The following is a 20,114-nucleotide window of genomic DNA, read 5'->3' on the forward strand; positions in this document are numbered from 1 at the left end:
CATACAGTACACATACAAATACACACACGCAGAGTAGCCAGCAGGGGCGGGCCGGGCCCGACCACTCTGCAAACCGCAGGGGGGAGCCGCCGCAGGCCGGGCTGTTTTCGCCCACTCCTGTGTTCCTTCGCCCCAGTATCTCTCTGCACTTGGCTGCAACTGCTGGGCAAAAGCCAACTTGGAGATCTAGCGGCTTCTGAAGTTCCGCTTCCGAGCCACGCACCTCAGGCCGGTGCTGCGTTGCCCCCCCTCCCTCGGCCAGCAGTTGGTCCCGCCCCAGTGCTAGCGGGCGCCGAGCGGGAGCCGCGCGGGAGCAGCGCAGCGACGGCGGCGGCGGCGGCGGCGGCGGTTGCGATTCGGTGCCGTTGAGACGCCTCTGCGGCAGCTGGTGGCGCAGGTGGCTTGCGTGGACGCGGGCAGAGGCGGCCGGCCCGCCACCGCAGCCTCAGCGCCCGCGGCCCCGGCAGGTGAGCGGGCGGCGGGGACTCGCCCCGCCCCCCCCCCAGTGGCCTCGCTCCCGGCTGTAGCGGGGAAGTGGCCGCGGCCCGCCCGGGAGAGCCGAGGGGCGGCCCGGGGCTGCGACCGTCGGGAAGCAGGTTGGGGGAGATGTCGGGTGTGGGCGGGAGGGGGACGTTCCCCTTTCCTGTGCCATCTTTTTCCCCCTCCCCAGACCCCCTCCCTCTTGGGGCTTAAGCCCGGAGAAAACAGCCAGAGGAAGGATGGGGCGGGAGAAAGGGGAATTGGGGGCTGAGAAGCATCTCAGCCTCAGGTGGTGGCGTCTTTTCGGTCGTCGAGCGGTGGAGCTGCCGAAGCCTGGAGGGGTAGCTACCGGGCTGCGGAGGCCGCGCACTCGCGGGGGAGGAGCGGGAGGCGGCTCTCCCCTCACTCTCCCACCCCCTCCCCTCCCCTCCGCGGGCCTCCCCTCCCCCTCCCCCGGGCCTCCCCGTGCGGCCCCTCCCTTCGGGTTTCTGAGCATTAACCGCCCTCGGTGCTGTCCCTCGCAGGCGCGTCGGGACGCCCGGAGGCATCTTCCCCCTCCCGCCGCCCCGGGAGCCTCGGCCCCCGTCCGCCCCCCGGCATCCCCTCGCCGTGCGCACCGCCGCGCCTCCTCCCTGGGCTTCAGACCCCCGGCCTCGCCCCCGAAACATGACTCGCGATTTCAAACCCGGAGACCTCATCTTCGCCAAGATGAAAGGTTACCCTCATTGGCCAGCTCGAGTAAGTGATTGTAGCCTTCGCACTTAGCGGTGCTACCTTCCTCAGGGGCCTACTTCTTACCCTTTCTCTTAATTCTGTTCTCGAGTCCTTGTCCCCCCTTGCTTTCCTTTGGTCGCATTTGTAACCTTTCGTTTTAGCTTTTTGCCCAGGAATCTCCCGTGGAATTGTAAAGATCCAGGTGTTTTCTACTTAAGCGTTTCCCTGTGGGTTTGTTTTTGACAGACTTGGGCAGGTTTTCTTAATAGGAAATATTTAAACGTGATGCCAGTTAATAATGTTCCATTGTAGGTGAAAATAATCAAGGTTGGATTTTATGTTTACCGTTTAATGGAACATTGACTTCTTAAAAATTTTAAGTAAAAGGCAGAGTATCAGTGGAGTTTATGCAGGCTCTTGGGTGTCAAAGATGTGATTAAATTGGTTTCATAGGGATTTTTTATGTTTTGTAGTTGATGAGGCCTTGTGGATTTGCTTGTTTAATACAGAGATTCAGGACTGGATATTTTTGAAAATTTTACAATAAGTTTTTTGTAAATTTATTTTCACGTTTGTATTCGTGAAGTTTGCCTTATGACCTTGAAGAAGTTGTTTTACCTCTTTGTTTCCCATAGGCAAAAGAGCAGTAGACCCAGATTCCTAGGTTCACATCTAGTGGTACAGAGAGGTAATTAAAGCCCAGGATTTTTGTGACATTTAACAGTTGAGACTAATACCTAAATGCCATTTTCAGAAGAAGAGGTCTTTTTGTTAGCTTATGGTAGGACTCGGGTTCTAGGATCATGATAGAACCAAAAAACTGTTGAGATCCATTAGATTAGAATGCTCAAGATCTTTTTTAAATACAAATTCTAAAGTTGTAATTTCCACCAATTTATTCTCCTTTGAGGAGTGTGTTTCTTAAAGACAATTAAATACTGTATTTTTAATTATGTCAGCTGGGAGAAAACATAGCCATTGGTTACAGAGACTCATGTAGTGTGTTTGCTGACTGCTGTGCAAGTATAAAATGTTTACTGTTCTCTTGATTTTTCCCATCCAGTTCTTGCTTACAGGTTTCCTTCCTAAACCTGGAAAGAATTTTACTCCCCAGTCTATTAAGTCTACCTTTTTACTGAAGTCTTATCTTGAACAATCTTTACTCCTAATTCTTATCTATATATTTGACACTCTAATCTATTTCCTTTGTGGTAACATTTTAACTCTTAGGTTCATGCTTTGATTTCCAAATAGATTATAAGGGTTTTTTGTTTTTTTAGATTGTAAGCTTCTTGAGGGCAATAGACATAAACTGAATTTCTTCATGTCCCCCACAGTCCTTAGTATGTAATCATGTACATACAACACGATTTCTTTTTTTTTTTTAAGATTTTATTTATTTATTTATTTGAGAGAGAGAGAAAGAGAGAGAGCAGGAGAGGGAGGAGGGTCAGAGGGAGAAGCAGACTCCCTGCCGAGCAGGGAGCCCAATGTGGGACTCGATCCCGGGACTCCAGGATCATGACCTGAGCCGAAGGCAGTCGCTCAACCAACTGAGCCACCCAGGCGCCCCACAACACGATTTCTTGTTTGAATAGAGGAGAGGGAAACTGGGCAGGTTTAAGGCTTCTCCAGGATACTTTTTTTCATGGTTTTAACATCCTTATTTATTTTGAGTTGTTACAAAATCTGAGGTTATAGGGTATATCTGTATTCACATTTTGGTGCTACACTACAGTTGAAAGCCAAATGAAAACGTTTAAAAAGTTATCTGCTTTTCTTACAAATTGTCCTCTTCACATGCTTCATTGTGTTAGATGATTAAGAGTTGATACTGCAAGCAGAATAAGTAGCCTTAGGAGGGCCAGAGTATTTTCCTTCTCTAATAAGTTCTGTGTTCAACAAGTTCACTTGGAATGGGAAATTTTTGTCTCTTCTTTTTTTTCTTTAGAAGCAGCTGAATTTGGTTTGATATTCTGTGTCCCGAGAATTACATTCCTTTTTCTATCTTCTCTAATTTTAACAAGTTATGTCTTTGCTTTAGAGAGATTAGGGTATTTATTATCATCTGTGAAGATGACAGTTGTCCGTATTTTGATTTTAATGTTTTGTCTCTATATTTCAAACTTCCTTAATTTTAAGTTTTGCATGTTCTTGTAGTCCTCTCTCCATAATAATTGTTTTTACAGTCAACTTTTTAAAAATTGCCTAACATTTATTAAACTCCGTAGGTGCTCCACATTTAAAACTGTTTGCTAGCAGAAAGAAGCAAATGAACTGGGTTGACAGAAAATATCCCTTAAGGGCCCTAAGGATTTTCACAGTTCTTGGGGCCTTCTCATGGTTGAAATGACCAGTATAATGATGGTATGGGTGAGGAAATTAAAGTCCCTAAGAGTGTTAGGCAATAATGATTCTGTTGATGTCTGAAACCTTCAGACTGAGAAACAGTCAAATCACTTTCACTGTCTTTTCTTCAACATGGTAATGCATACAGAGCCTAGTAGGTCCTCAGATGGTCTGCTCCCTTCTTAACAAAGCTAATTGATTTTTTAAAATATCTTTGAAATTAGGAAGGTTATGACACAAATGTTATTATGAAGTTAAGTAATGAAAAAATGGAAATGTTAAATTCTGGCTTGATATTACTGCCTGATGGCTTTACCTTTTTGTCTGCTTTTCCTTTATTGTTAAGAGAAAGTAACAAGTATTACAGATATGTTAGACATGAATGAAAAAGGAATAGAACTTCATCTGATTCTGCCATGTAGGTACAAGATCTTTCTAGAACATGTGTTCCAAACTTTGAGAAATACTGCTTGAAACTTTCATTAATGTCTGCTTTTACATTTCTCTGGCATTTGTGTAGCCTCCCTGCAGAAATATCATTTAGGATTTTTGAACGGGTTCGGGCTCCCTTATCTGAAATGCTCGGGATTAGATATGTTTAAAAAATCAAAATTCGAGGTAACCATGGTACATACAGTATATATTTTGCTCCCTCTAGGCTTCTAGAATGGCACATGGTAATCTAACAGAGTATTTTTGCAGAGAAGCATCAGTAGAAACATTGGTGGATAAAAGAAATGACAAAATAGCTTTAGTGTCAGTCCAGGTTTTGTCATCAAATGAATTTTGAGAAATATTTTGGGTTTCAGAACTTCTTGGGTTTCAGAACTAGGATAGGGATTAGGACCTATAGAACTGGTCTACTTTTATAAGACCCTTTTTGGATGTCTTGTTCTCACTTTATTCTGGTGTGTTGAGGTGTGTGTGATTTAAAAGATTTTAATTTTTCTGATCTTTCTTTTAGGTAGATGAAGTTCCTGATGGAGCTGTAAAACCACCCACAAACAAACTACCCATTTTCTTTTTTGGAACTCATGAGACGTAAGTCCTTTTTAGCTCTAAAGGCAAGTCAGAGTTAATTTCATAGGGTCATTGAGCATAAAATGAAAAGTAGAGACTACTTCAAAGAGAAAATAGTAGAGTAATAATAGGAAACTTTTAAGATCATCTCTGAATTTTGGAAAAAGTCTTCCAAGTTTCCCTTTTAAAATTTATTTTTAGGGCAGAAAAATTAGACGCTGCAGGTTTAACTTTCATTGGAATAGATGTTTCCTTAATTATAAAAGGGGGATGTATATGGATCCCCTCAGCTACCCGAAGAATGACTCATAGATAAAAGTGTGTAACGAAAGTTCTTAACAGGGCATTTGGTATTGATATTTAGTATAATAAATGCTTTTCATAAGGACAGCCTAGCACCTTGTTTTCGGCTTTGGCGATATTAGCCACACAAATGGTATATTATGGGAAGAGTGAGAAGAAGTCTGGATGGTTCTCTCTCGTGTGTATTTATGTGGTCCTGAGAGCCACTGGGACTACCCTGCTGCCCCTGGTGGATATGTGGGCAGAGGACCAATTTGGTGTAGAGCAAATTAATCTTTCAAAAATTGCAACCCAATATTGTTGAACTGGTACTTCTAGGTGCATAGGACTACTCCAAGGCCTATTTCATTGATTTGGTGTATGACATCCTACATACCTATAATTTAATAGTCTTAGAAGTACTGTTTATATAATTTTGCTGATTTTGGACTTGAAGTTTAAAATTTGCAATAATTTTGGTAGAGTGGGCTTGTTTACCTTGGGCCAGGAGAAACAAAGTTGTTGATATAGCTAATTAGAATTATGTGTTCCTAACCATGTCTACAAAGGCAACAGTTGGTTTGATGTTAGATAACGTATGAACTTTTACATAATTTCTTTGGACAGCTTTATTGAGATGAAGTTTACATCATAAAGTTTTACTTGTTTAAAGTATGTAATTCAGTGGGTTTTAGTACATTTATTTTCATATCCATTAGCAGTTATTCTCCATTCCCTCCTCCCAAGAATTGGACAACCGCTCTGTAGATTTGCCAATTCTGGATGTGTCATATTAATGGTATTATACAATGTTGCATAATTATTATTTTTTTGAATGCAGTTTTGAGTCTAGAATTGGATCGGCCTTCATAATTACTTTGAGTCGGGTTTAGGTATATCCTGAACGTCAAAACTTAAGTTTTGTAAGAAATGATGCATTTCTGACTCAGTAGGGTAATCTACCATGTAAAAAATTCCCATAAAATTAATAGGAAAAGCTATCTTTTGATGAAAAATTTGTGTACTCGCTATTTGAGTAGCGGTTTACAAAGTGTGGTCCTAGGTCAAGCTGCACCAGCATCACATGGGAATTTTAGACATGCAAAGTCTTGGACTCCACCTCACAACTACTGAATCAGAAACTGGGGTGTGGGGCCCAGCGATCTGTTTTAACAAGGCTTCCAGATGATTCTGATGCATGTGAAGTTTGGAAACACTGTAGTAATGTGAGTAGATGTTCCTTAGATTTTTTTCAGTTTTGTAAGTTTAGGATTCTTTAAATGTGATTTTTCTGAAATGGGACAGATTTTCTATACTTTCATATGTGGCCTTATAGCTTCATAGAACACATAGTTTATGTTATGTTTAGAGGAATGACTATACCTCCCCTAGCATTTGAAAATGAAGATTTTTATGTTGTAAATATCTGTAAATTTTAAAACAACAAATAACCAAACTTTCATTAAGCGTTGTTTGGTTAATAACAAAATAACAAAATACTGAATGATTAGGGAAGACAATGAATTAATATTTAAGAAATTGGAATATGTTCAAGGATTTAGAATGTAAAATTAAACTGATATTAAATTTTCATTTCAACGTCTGATGGTTTGTGCTTTAGTGTTGTCATAAGTCTACCATTTATCTTCAGAAAGGCAGCGCTGCTGTGTCTCCACTGGTCTGGTGACTTGATTTTTTTTGTATTTAAGGTTAATTTTTAGAAACTAGGTCTCTGATGATTTGCCTTGGTACCCCCTTCCCCCCACCAAATTGGGATGCTGTTTATTGGGAGCCTTTCAGTGTGGATTTTGCATATATGAGAGTTTATTCTAACAGCCTATAGTTAGGGATATGGGAAAGGAAGAACATGGGAGAAGAAATGGCCATTTGGAAAACTATACTTATTCATAACTGATTTATAGAGTAAGTTTTTTTTAAAGATATTTTTTAAATGTGAATTTAGTGCAGAACCTTTTTGGAGCTTCATTCATTCTTGCTCTGACCTGGAAACTTTGGTTTTTCTTAGCATTTTAACAACATTCACAGTAAATTCATCTAGCAGTCAAATTTTGAATATTAGACAACAATGAGCCCTTACGTATACCAACTGTGACCATCTGCTAGGTATCCTAACACTAACATTCAAGACAGATTCTTAGTAAAGGAGACTGACAAGGACCCAGTGCTTTGCTGGAGCCAATTTGTGGTGTTATCTTTGATTACATATTATAGTCTTTTCCCTTCCTCCCCACTAGCAGTCAGCCAGCAAGTTTTATTCTTTTCTTTTAGAGTACGTTATGATCTGTCCACCCTTCTCTGTCTCCTCTACTACAGCTTCAGCCCATAGAGTGTCCTAACCTGGGCGCCTGGGTGGCTCAGTTGGTTAAGCGTCTGCCTTCATCTCAGGTCGTGATCCCAGAGTCCTAGGATGAGTCCCCCCTCCTCGTGCCCTGCTCTCTAACAAATAAATAAATAAATAAAATCTTTTTTAAAAAAGTGTCCTAACCCTATCTTGGTTTCAGTTTGCACTCTTCATATATAGTCAAAGTGATCTTCATATCCTAGTCAGATCATGTCATTTCCCTGTCCAGAAATCTTCAGTGGCTTCCTAATTAACATTACCAACAAACAGGACCCCCAAAATTTATCTATAAATGCTGTTTATTAAGAACTGTATGAATTAGCCTATGCTTACCTCTCCAACCTCATCACATTTTTTTCACTGTTACGTAAATCTACTTTTCTTGTCTTACGTCCTTATTTTTTTCTTTGTTGGGAAACGCCCTCAGATTTTCAGTCATTTAGATCTTAGCTCACGTCCTCTTTTTCATACTTAATTTCTTCATTGCTATGATGAGTGAAATTGTTTTTTTCCTTCACCCCCAAGTGAAGAGCTTGGAGAGCAGGGACCTTTATCTATCTTGTTTGTCATCATTTACATAAGTGCCTGGTGCATAGTAGCTGTTAAATAAATATTTGGTGATAGACTGAAAGTGTACGCTCTAGATAAAATCATTTGTTGATTATGAATTTGCTGTCCATTAACCAGCATTTATATAGTGTTTTAAGACAACTAGATCAGAAGACCGTTTATGAATTCTGACTGCCATTTACCTGCTACATGACCTTGGGTAGGTTACTTAGCCTTGTGTCCTTATTTGTAAAATGGGAATAATTTACCTCAGAATTTTGGGGTATAAACAACATACTACATGAAAAATGCTTAGAACAGTGCTTCGCATGTATTAATAAATGTCAGCTACTAAAGATAACATTAGCATATTTTTTTCAAAGACAAATTAATACTTAGAAGTGTTAAATTGTTTGAAATGCAGTTTGAGTTTTGCTGATTGCTATTGCTTACTTAAGAAATACTCTCACAGGTTTGTCTCTAAAGTCTAGAAAATTTAAATGAAGATGTTACTTTGTTGAATTTATCTCCTTACTGATTTTTGTCTTAATACAAAGAGGTTGGAGGCTCAGTTCTAGGAACTTCAAAAATATCCATCACAGGCTGTTTTAAAACCAGCCTGATACATAGTTTTAGGAGTGAGGATGAATGGGGAGGTGGCAGTTTTTTGTGTAACCTGTCCACAAGAAAGGAATAAAGAAATGAAATCATAGGCTGGGATTTTACCATCTTCGCTTGTTCTTCTATACAACTTCTGTACTCTAGCCATAATTAACTGCAGGTGTTGGTGTGGAACTTTATACAGTATAGTTTCTCATAAGCCTTATACTGTTTATTCATCTCTATACCAGCGGGCTCATGGCACATAGTAGATATATAGTGAGTTGTCTCTTGAATCGTTTGCTGTTACAAAGAATGCATGCTGGGACGGTTGGGTGGCTCAGTCAGTTGAGCGTCTGCCTTCAGCTCAGGTCATGATCCCGGGGTCCTGGGATCGAGCCCTGCATCAGGCTCCCTGCTTCTCCTGCCTGCTCTGCTTGCTCTGCCTACCGCTCCCCCTGCTTGTGCTTGCTCTCTCTCTCTTTCTGACAAATAATAAAATCTTAAAAAAAAAAAAAAGAATGCATGCTGTTACAAAACCTAGTTATAGGGGCGCCTGGATGGCTCAGTGGGTAAGCGTCTGCCTTTTGCTCACGTCATGGTCCCAGGACCTTGGGACCGAACCCAGTGTCAGGCTCCCTGCTCAGTGGGGAGCCTGCTTCTGCCTGCCGCTCTGCCTGCTTGTGCTCACTTGGCGTGCTCGCTCTCTGCCAAATAGATAAAATCTTAAAAAAAAAAATAAAATAAAACCTAGTTATGAAACAGTATATTTCATATTTTGTGATTTAATAATAATGGAGAAATGAAGCAGCAAGTAAGAATCAGTGTTTTCGGAAATAGGGCTGTTTAGTAGTACTACTTGGCAGCGGTTAAGTAAGTTTTGAGCTTTGTATCTTCAGCTCTGATAAGCTTTCCCACTTTTTACATATGACTTCTGCTTTGCTTTAAAGGGAGAGAGCCCCAGGTGTGTGATAATTGAGCTTTGGTGAGGGATACATCTGGTGACCCTTGAACAACATGGGTTTGAACTGCGCAAGTCTGCTTATGCAGACTTTTTACAGTACTGTAAATACATTTTTTCTTCTTTATGATTTTTTAAATAATGTTTCATTTTTCCTAACTTTATTGTACACATAACATATAAAATGTGTGTTTCTGGTCTACAGTAGGCTATTAGTAGTTAAGTTTAGGGGGAGACGAAGTTAGGGATTTTTGACCGTATGGGGGGTCAGCATCCCAAACCCCCACCTTGTTCAAGGGCCAACTGTTAATGATTTGCTATTTTTTTTTAAAGATTTTATTTATTTATTTGACAGAGAGACACAGCGAGTGAGGGAACACAAGCAGGGAGAGTGGGAGAGGGAGAAGCAGGCCTCCCGCTGAGCAGGGAGCCCGATGTGGGGCTCGATCCCAGGACCCTGGGATCATGACCTGAGCTGAAGGCAGACGCTTAACAACTGAGCCACCCAGGCGCCCCGATTTGCTATTTTCTTAGGACATTTTACATTAGCCTTGATTCTTAAGGGCGAGGACATTGGTATTTAAAGTCAGAGTTGATATATACAGGGATATGGTATCAGTATTTTAGTAGGTGTTTCAGAGACTGTATTACAGTGAATAAAGGAAACCCTGAAACCCTCTTAACGAATACTGTACAAAGTTGAGGCTCTGCTGTTTAATAGTTAGATGACCTTGCTTCAATGAGTTAATCCTTCTGGTCTTCAGTTTTCTAATCTTTGAAATGAGGATTTTGGTGATACCTAAGTTCCTTTTCACCTCTGGAATTTGATGGGTAACTCTGAATTAACGTGTATCTTTTCATTGTTAAAATTAAAAAGTTTTCTATAAAGGAAACAAGTCATTTTTATTTCTGTTTTTAAGAAATGACCCCAAAACCTGTTAAGGTTTTGATGTATTTTCTTTGAGATTTGTAGGTCATTTTATTTATTTTTTAAATCTTAATTTTAAAACTTTTTATTAATTTATTTTTGGTATGTCATTTTAAAATGGGCTGCTTTGAAGAATGAGTCAGAGCCATAGCCACATCAGGTTGTGCCCTTGGGGACTAGTGATGGCTGTCTAAACAATAATCAAGACCCTCTTCATTAAACCTGTGGGATTGCATCCCCAGGGAGGATTCTCTGTATGTGTGTGTGGGCACGTGGAAATGTGCTTGTAGTTTTTCTTTTTTTTTTTTTTAATGTAGTAGGCATATATACTATTGTATAAGTTTGGGGCACCTGGGTGGCTCAGTTGGTTGAGTGTCTGACTCTTGATTTTGGCTCAGATCATCAGGGTCCTGAGATAGAGCTGCATGTTAGGCTCTGGAGCTCAGCACGGAGTTTGCTTGTCCCTCTCCCTCTGCTGCTCCCCCCCCCCCCACTAGCACCTGCTCTCTCCCTCTCTGTCTCTCTCAATAAATAAATAACAATCTTTAAAAAATGTAGAAGGTTTAAGGTGTATTGATTATATATTGCAATACGATTACCACTATAGCAATAGCGGTAATGTTCCATAGTTATCATTTCTTTTTTACAATGAGAATGTGGGAGGAATCTTCTTTCTTCCTCCGTAGTTTGAGTCTCATTAAGGGGTTCCTTAGTCTTGAGCATACTGCTTGACCCAGCAATTCTACTGAGAATATGTTATGAAGATAGGTGCAAAGACTGAGCAATATTATATTTATTATGGCTGCATTATTTGTAATGGAAAATATGTTACAGAAGGTAGTCCAACAATAGGCAAGTCAGTTTTGAGATAGCCATTCAGTGAAATAATATGTAGCTGTTAGTAATTATTGCCATGAAGAGATGTTCATTTTAATTTGAAAAAGGATGGCTGAATATGTAGCATATACATCTAAATTACGTATTAATATGTATACATACAGCTAAAAAGTGGGCTGAAACCGTGGCTATCTATAGTTGGTAAAATTATGGATTGTTTTTGTTGGTAGGATGTGTACTTACTAAATATTTTCAACAGCTTTATTGAGATATAATGCATATCTTATGCAATTCATCCATTTAAAGTGTACAATTCAATACATAGTATATACAAGAGAGGAGTGCAGCCATTAGCACAGTTTTAAAACATTTTCATCATGCCAAGAAGAAACCCGGTGCCCTTTAGCAGATACTTCCCATTTCTCCCCAATTCTGTCTCCTGTCTTACCATAGCAGTCACTAATCTATTTCCTTGTTCTGAGTGTTTCATATAAATGGAACTGTATAACATGTGGTCGGTCTTTAATGATTGGCTTTTTTCATTTATCATGTTTTCAAGGTTAATCTGTATTGTATCATGTGATAGTTCTTCATTACTTTTTCTTGCCAAATACTCCATTGTATTAATCTAGCATATTTTATTTATCCATTCATCAATGTATAGACATTTGGATTGTTTTTACTTTTGGCTATTATGAATACAAGTTTTGTGTGTACCAGTTTTTGCATGGACGTGTTTTTACTTCTGTAGGAGTGGAATTCCTGGGTCAAATGATAACTTTATGTTTAATCCTTTCGGGAATTGCCAGACCGTTGTCAAATCAGCCATGCATCATTTTAACATTCCTACGAGCAATGTATGAGGATTTTAATTTATCAGTATCTTTGCCAAGACTTGTTATTATCTGTCTTTTTTATTATAGCTATCCTAGTTGGTGTGAAGGTAGTATCTTGTGGTTTTGATTTGCATTTTACTGATGACTAATGATATTGAGCATCTTTTCATGTGTGAATATTTTTTAACCTTCTGTACATAATGTGAACTATTTAGAGTTATAAAGGTTTTCTCACTTGGAAAAGCATTGTTATTTACATTTTGGTATGTTGATAAAGATGCAGATTTAAGTAGGACTCACGCAGTTGACCCTTGAACAGTGTGGGTGTTAGAGGCGCTGACCCTCCATGCAGTTGAAAATCTGCAAATACCTTTGACACCCCAAAAACTTAACTACTAGCCTACTGTTGACTGGAAGCCTTATCGATAATATAATTAGCACATATTTTGTATGGTACGTGTATTATATGCTGTATTCTTATAATAAAGTAAGCCCGAGAAAATACATTCACAATGCCAAAAAAGAAAAAAAATCCCCTTCATACGTGGACCTGCACCGTTCAAACCTGTTTTGTTCAAGAGTCAGCTAAACTGTGAACATAATAGTAAAAATAAAAGAAAGTAGAGCTTGAAATCTGAATCTAGGGAAGGATCAGGGGAGAATTTTTTTAAAAACCTATTCAGCAAAAGTAAGAATAACAGTTATCCAAGTATAATCAAAAGGTATATGTAAAACAAGGTGGTGTGAATGAGACCAAATATAAATGATTACATTGTATGAATAGAATTCTGTTAAGACTTTCAGATTGGAAAAAATCTTTCAGATGGGAATAATCTAGCTGTGTCTTACTTTGTGAGACAAAGCTCAAATAAGACATGACCAAGTAACGATATAATATAGTCACAAAGAAAGCAAGAGTGGCAGTATTACTATCTAATAAAAATAGAATTTTGAAGTCAAAGCATGAAGAGGACAGAAGGGTACAGGCCCAGTATGCATGAATTTTGTTACCAAGTTTTAGTTAAATAACACCAGTCCCCCAGTAACATGATTCAAATTTCACATACCCTGGAATATTAACTGTAATAGCATAAACCACAAAATTTGCTGCTAGCTCTTCAGTCCACAAGTCCGAATATAAATAACAGATGCATAGCATGTCACTTTTTTCAAAGGCTCTTAGTGATTGGTCAGTGTGCATCTGTTTTTCTATTCATGCATAGATGACAGCATGTAGTGGTGGTGGTGCATTTTTATCTCAGTGATATACCCAGTCAGGTTACTTTTAAAAAACAATATAGGGAATTGGCCAACAAAGATGAAAGTGCAGCAAAGAAACAAATTAATAACACTAGAAGTGAAATTTGAACTGAATGTAAGTGGAGTTACAGAAGAAATAGCTAATCTTCAAATGTAGACATGCTGCATTTGGAGAGACTGCATATGCAGCCAGAGGAACTTGGTGAAGGCAAGCTTAGCAACATAAATGAGGAAAGTGGTTGTAATACAAAGGATGAAGCTGTCTCAGGCAGTGATGCCAACAAAAAGCATTACAGATATTTCACAACATTCAAAGTGCAGAGGATAAAATGTTGGAAGCTGATCAGACTTAGAAAGGAATATGACAATTTGCCAAGGCATAGAAAATATGCTCACTCCATACATGAGTTATATGATCAGAAAAAGTAAGCACTGTTCAAACTATTCTTCCTGAGTTACATTTTTTTTTTACAAAGAAAAACTTCAATCTCAATTTTTCTAATGTTTTACATTACAGTGTACTAAATAAATATTTTTTCATGTCTTTGTCAATAATAGAGTTTAATGTTTTGACAGTTTCAAATTATGGAACGACCGTAATTTTTCCCCTTGTTAATTTAGATTGCCTTGCTATGTCTTTTTTTCTTTAAGATTTATTTATCTGTGTGTGTGAATGGGGGGGGCGGAGCAAAGGGAGAGAACCTTCAAGCAGAAGCCCTGCTGAGTGTGGAGCCTGACAAGAGGGCTCAATCTCAGGACCCTAAGATCTTGACCTATCATGACCTTAGCTGAAACCAGACGCCTAACCAACTGAGCCATCCAGGGCCCTTTTGCCTGGTCATTTTTATAGTCTCATGCTGTCATGCAAAGTAAGGACTATCTGTTTTAAGAAAAGAAAAATAACCCACGTAAAATGAACTGTCAAACCTTTATACACTAAATAACATCGTGGTAGAATCAGTCTTCTCTTTTGAATAGCTTATAGGTTTAGAGTCATATCTAAAAATGCCCATGTTTGAAGTTTCAAAATACTTTGGTATAATTTTATTAAGTATTGAAGATCCCTTGCACTTTTGGAAGTTCTTGATGCCACAGATTTGGAGCCCGTTGGGCATTTTGAACTGTAGGATGGTGCTGTGTCTGTACATTGCTGCTTAGTATCCAGCCTTTCTTCAGTTTTCTTCCCAGCTTCTGGGTCTCTGCTGGTACTGTGTTTCTATGAGTTGTTTTTGTGCGGTTTTGCAAGAATTTGTATTGAATTGGTTTGTTCTCACTAGAAGTATATTTGTTTTTGATGGATATTTAACTCAAGTTATTTACTTGGAATTTGAAACATTATGTAGGAAGAATTGTTTTACTATTTTAACTAAATGTGTTAGTTTTTCTCATTTGAGATGATGGGTAGGAATGAATGATTCAGAAATTCAGCCTTTTACTAGGAATCAAATGAGATAATGATGATTTAAATGTGCTTTAATCAATGTGCAGCCAAAAGTACATGTATACAGTGAGAATTCCTAAATTACAGAATTTAAATTATGAAGCTGACTTTGATATGCACTGGTAATATTTAAATAGAGCTCTAAGTCTCTTTTTAATTAAAATTTTATCCTAAAGCCTTCTAAAATACTCTAACTGGAGTATTAACTGTAGTCATTAGGTCCTAATTCTTAAAGAATTTTACCAGGAAAGGAATTTGTGATATATACCTAATTAATAATTTATAATCTTAAATCATAGCACATTTTAGAGGAGGAGTAATCTGCTTTTCCTTTTCCTTTTCCTTTGGAGAATACATGTATATCAAGCAGCATAACCAAAAAACTCACAGGTACAGTGCATGAATTCTTTTATAGAATTGACGGACATCTGCAGGACCAACTGATGTAAGAGATATAAAGTGTCTGTTCTGGAAAATATCTCCAGTTACACACACCGTTTAGTCTCATCATTCACAGATTCCGTATTTGTGAATTCGCCTGCTCACTAAAAATATACCCAAATCAGTACTCACCGTGCCTTCATGTGCAAGCAGAATGGCAAAAATTTTGAGTGATCTGATGCACACATTCCTAGCTGAGGCTTACCAGGGCAGTACTTTGCCTTCTCGTTTTTGCTCTTATACTATAAACTATCCTTTTTGCAGTCCTAGGTAGTGCTATAGTTTTTTCATTTTTGTCCTTTTTTTTCCCTTGGTCCTTTTGCACTTTGTTATAGCCCCCAAATACGGTGCTGAAGTGCTATTTAGCGTTCCTAAGTGCCAGAAGGCAGTTCTGTGCTATGTATGGAGAAAGTATGTGTTATAGTAAGTTGCTGACTGTGAGTTCAATGTGAATGAGTCCCTAACATATGTTGATGTGTCTTTAAACAGAAACACACAAAAAAACAAGATTATGTATTGATTGGTTGACGAAAATGTGACCGACCAGAGGCTCACAGGAACCCTACCCTGTTTTTTCCCTGGGGCAGTGGTGTGTTATTCACTAATCCAGTGTTTGTGGTGACTTTATATTATAGGACGTAACTACCACAAATACAAGACTGACTTTAATGAATATAGGAATGAACAAACGAACCAGTTATAACCTCTCATTCCTTCATTGAATAAAGTAAAATTCGTAACACATTTTATTCCAAAAACCTATGTATATATACATATAGTAATATACCTTATTAATAGTATTTTATGAGTTGTGTATTATACCAGATTACTTTGAAATAAAATTATATTTGGAGTGCATTTTAAGTGGATTGATTAATGTAGTTGTGTCACAGTTCTTTTCATTTGGGGGCATTTTTTAATTATATACATAAAATTTATTTTAACCATTTTTAAGTGTACAATTCAGTGGCATTAAGTACATTCACATTGTGCAACTTGAGTGTTTTTTTAATACAGGACTGGATTCTAGGAGCTTGTGACTGAATTTAATAAAAGCATTTGAACTTAAATCTAATGAGTTATTTGTGTCTACCCTTTAAGATTTTTTAAATAAATTTTGGGTTAAGAATTGTTTATAATTGCATCATAGCATAATGCTATTTAATGACACATATTCGAAATTGCTTTGCACTCACATTTTTCTCCTTCTCCTTTTTTAGTGCTTTTTTAGGCCCAAAGGATATATTTCCTTACTCAGAAAATAAGGAAAAGTACGGCAAACCAAATAAACGAAAAGGCTTTAATGAAGGTTTATGGGAGATAGATAATAATCCGAAAGTGAAATTTTCAAGTCAACAGGTGCGTTACATTACATAAAATTTAGTATTATTCAGTCTTGGGGGATAATCACTATGCTAGCTGTAGGAAAGTAAATATTAAGAGCCTTGTGAATTTCACATTAAATTGTGTTTACTTGTGAGGTTGAAACTTGATCTTTCACAGCTAGATGAAATGATGAAAATATTCCCTGCCTGGTTAAACAGGTATCAGAAAACTGGGAAATAGTTATTTAAGTCCTGATTGATAGTTTGATGTATCATTACATCGTATGTACTGTTCTCTTAAATTCAGGTACTCGAAGGATGTATGTTTTTTTCTTACCTTAATTTCTAAATCCATAAAATTGTATTAAAATACAAACCTCACATGGGTTAAATTAAATATGTGACAGAAGTAGTTACAGCACAATGCAATTTATACTTAATGTTTTTGGTGTCTAGAAGAGTACCCTTAACCTTCCTTTTTATTTTTCACATGTTCAGAGTTTTGTTCATTTAAATTAGACTGAGGTGTAGGGGTACCTGACTGGTAGTCAGTAGAGCATGTGACTTTTGATCTTCAGGTTGTGAGTTCAAGCCCCACATTGGGTGTAGAGCTTGTTTAAAAAAATAAATTTAAATAAATAAATTAGACTGAGGTAGTAAAAACTAAAGGAGTTAGCAGCAGACCAAAAATTCTACAACTTTCTACTTTGAAGTCTGTCGTTTTTTGTTTTTGTTTTTTTGGTTTTTTTTTTTTTGCATGTGCCATGCTTTTTCTCACCTTCAAGAACTTTTCAGGTGCTATTCTTCCTGGAAGATTTAAATCTTATATTGATCCTCCCTGGCTGCATTAGATGATCCTAAATACCTTCATTACCCCCCAGAACTTACTTGTTGATCATACCATATCATATTTGCTTCTGTACTTAACTGCCACAGTTTATTAGCTCCATGAATGAAGAAGTTGTGTGTTGTATGTGCCTGTTACTGCTATATGTGTGGCAAGAATAGGTATTCACTAAATATTGTTGCATGAATGTAAGGCTAGATGGTTTCCCATCGTTGCCTCAGTTGTATAATGGGAATCCAGAGAGACTGAATTCATTATTTCCTGAAGCCAACAATTTGTAACTTCACTTGGATCATGTGTCCTGGGATTGTACCTTCAAGGACTTTTTTATCCTCCAGACAGCCCAGCATGGTCAACCTATCCTGTGTTCCTATGTACCTACTTAATCTCCAGGTAGTTTTTACCATATATACTTGGTATTTTCCATTTCACAATGAAATTTTTGGTAGGTTGCGTGCATGAAACCTAGCAATTTTCTGTCCTTAACAAAAGTATGAATGATTGTGCTGGTGTGATGTACTTTGTGTTCCGGCCCAAACGTCCCCAGTGGCACATTCCTAGGACTTGGAGAAAACAGTGAACCCTGAACATGGGAAACAAAAAAATTGGCCATCATGATTTACAAAAATTTAAGTAATTTTGGGGGCATTTTTATATTTTTCTGTTGTGACTTCATAATTTTATGGGTTTTTACCAAAGAAGAAATGGGTTTACAGTTTAGACTTGAAATCATAAGGGGCACAGTTTGGACTGCAATGCTGTCATCTTGTAGACCTGTGCTTACCTCCTCCCAATATGTACTGTGTTACCTCTGTTACTCATCTTTTTGGGCCCCTAGTAGATCATCTGTGTATCTTATCATCTGGGGGGGTACTTTTAAAATTTAATGATGATTGGTTCTCACCCCTACCCTGAACCCAGAGGAATGAATCACTGCCTGATTGAATTACCATCCACGAATACGGGGCGGGGGGGTAATGATGATTTACTGGACTCCCACTCAGTGCCTTTTAAATAAACTAAGTATGAGATATAAATCAAAGTCTTTAAATAAAGCTGTTATATATGTCCTTTGCTAAAAGGCTCTGTGTCTTGGAGTAAGTTTCTCTTTAGAATGTCAATAGTTGAATAAACAATGCTATTCTAAATCAAGTTACATTATATCTTGTTGGATATTTATTGGTCAGAACATCAGAATGGTATTCTTTGTAATTATACTTCCATTTCTGCCTTACAGTTTTATCCTTTACACTCTGTATACCTTCAATTACAGGAATACAATCCCTTTAAGACTTTTAAAAAAAATAGAATTTAAAACTTGTTTTTAAATTGTGTATGTTAAAAAACATCTTATGGACCACAAATGAGGGTACTTTTGTAACTTGCAGACAGGCTTTTGAATTTTTTCATGGGTAGAAAATTTTTAAATTGGGGTAAATTGTGATTAATAGACCTGGTTGTTTATAGGCATCAACTAAACAATCAAATGCATCATCTGATGTTGAAGTTGAAGAAAAAGAAACAAGTGTTTCAAAGGAAGATACTGACCATGAAGAAAAAGCCAGCAATGAGGTGTGTTTAATTTCTCTTGCATTCTAAACCCATTTTGTTTCAAGGAAGAAATTGTAAGATGGGTTCATCCTTTGATTGCTAAGTAGAAAGTAATCTTTAAAGTAGTTGAGTAATGAATGAGAAAATATTTAAGGCTTATTTCCTGGTGTGAATATGAAATACTATATTGTAAAATAATTTTTGCATTTTTAAGATGCATGATATTGGGGCACATGGCTGGCTCAGTTGGTAGAGCATGTGACTCTTGATGTTGAGGTCATGAGTTCGAGCCCCATATTGGGAATAGAGATTACTTAATAAAAATTTTTTAAAAAGCATGGATGTTTTTATTTGAAGTTATTCTGCTCTGCAATATATGAGGTCCACATATAGGAGAGTGGGTTACTATTTGTTAGGAATCTTTTTAAAGCAAGGTATTGTGGGATGGAGGTACCGGAAAGGACAGTGAACTGAATTTTTCTAGATTTACTTCCATCTGTGAATTTGATTATCTCACTGAGCCTTTTCAGGCCTCATGGAATAGTTGTTAGATGATCTCCAAAGTCTCAGCCACTTCTTAAAATTTACAACCCTAAAATTCAGGATTCTACTGTAGAAAAAAAGTGGTTTTACAAATTTAAAAAGACAGACTTCCTTGTGTACTAGCAGGCATGAATTTTGTATTTCATCTGACAGAGGAAATAATTTTTTTTTGTAGACAAAGATACTTAGGTATTCCTTTCACTTTACAATGATAAGACTTCTAATGTTGATAATTTCAAACTGCAGAGAATTAAAACAAGTTTCCCTAGTGTCTTTAGTGAAATATGCCCTTATTTTTAAAGAAATTTTAAGTCTTGACATAATTTATTCAGTTTCGTGTGTGTGTATATATATTTTTTTCAATTTTAGGATGTGACTAAAGCAATTGACATAGCCACTCCAAAAGCTGCCAGAAGAGGGAGAAAGAGAAAGGTAATGTTGCTGCTTAACCACAGGGATTGTAAAATAATTTTTGTTTTGGTCAGATTGAAGAAGACTAGAGATGATGAAACCTTATTAAATTTAAAGTTGGCCCTTTACTCCCAAGTCCTTAACTTTTTTTTTTTAAGATTTTATTTATGTATTTGACAGAGACACCGCGAGAGAGGGAACACAAGCAGGGGGAGTGGGAGAGGGAGAAGCAGGCTTCCCACTGAGCAGGGAGCCTGATGTGGGGCTCGATCCCAGGACCCCGGGATCAGGACCTGAGCTGAAGGCAGGCGCTTAATGACTGAGCCACCCAGGCGCCCCCAAGTCCTTAACTTTTTTAAAGGATAGATGATGTTTAT

General features: G+C 37.9%; 1 protein-coding gene across 5 annotated transcripts in view; it reads left to right on the forward strand.

The window, feature by feature from the left end:
• The first annotated feature begins 312 nt into the window (after positions 1-312).
• PSIP1 (PC4 and SFRS1 interacting protein 1) overlaps positions 313-20,114 on the forward strand; it is a 40,237-nt gene continuing 20,435 nt past the window's right edge. For 2 of the 5 annotated variants that reach the window (XM_034987959.1, XM_034987958.1), the window contains exons 1-6: positions 313-467; positions 1,005-1,218; positions 4,508-4,584; positions 16,281-16,419; positions 18,700-18,804; positions 19,696-19,758. In XM_034987959.1, the coding sequence (XP_034843850.1) occupies positions 1,147-1,218; positions 4,508-4,584; positions 16,281-16,419; positions 18,700-18,804; positions 19,696-19,758 (456 nt within the window). In that variant the 5' untranslated portion in view covers positions 313-467; positions 1,005-1,146. The remainder of the gene's footprint in view (positions 468-1,004; positions 1,219-4,507; positions 4,585-16,280; positions 16,420-18,699; positions 18,805-19,695; positions 19,759-20,114) is intronic. The other 3 variants (XM_034987960.1, XM_034987956.1, XM_034987957.1) reach the window with 3 other exon arrangements.

This window comes from Mirounga leonina, unplaced genomic scaffold (genome assembly GCF_011800145.1).
Source record: "Mirounga leonina isolate KUSES-001 unplaced genomic scaffold, KU_Mleo_1.0 Mir_447, whole genome shotgun sequence".
NCBI lineage: Eukaryota > Metazoa > Chordata > Mammalia > Carnivora > Phocidae > Mirounga > Mirounga leonina.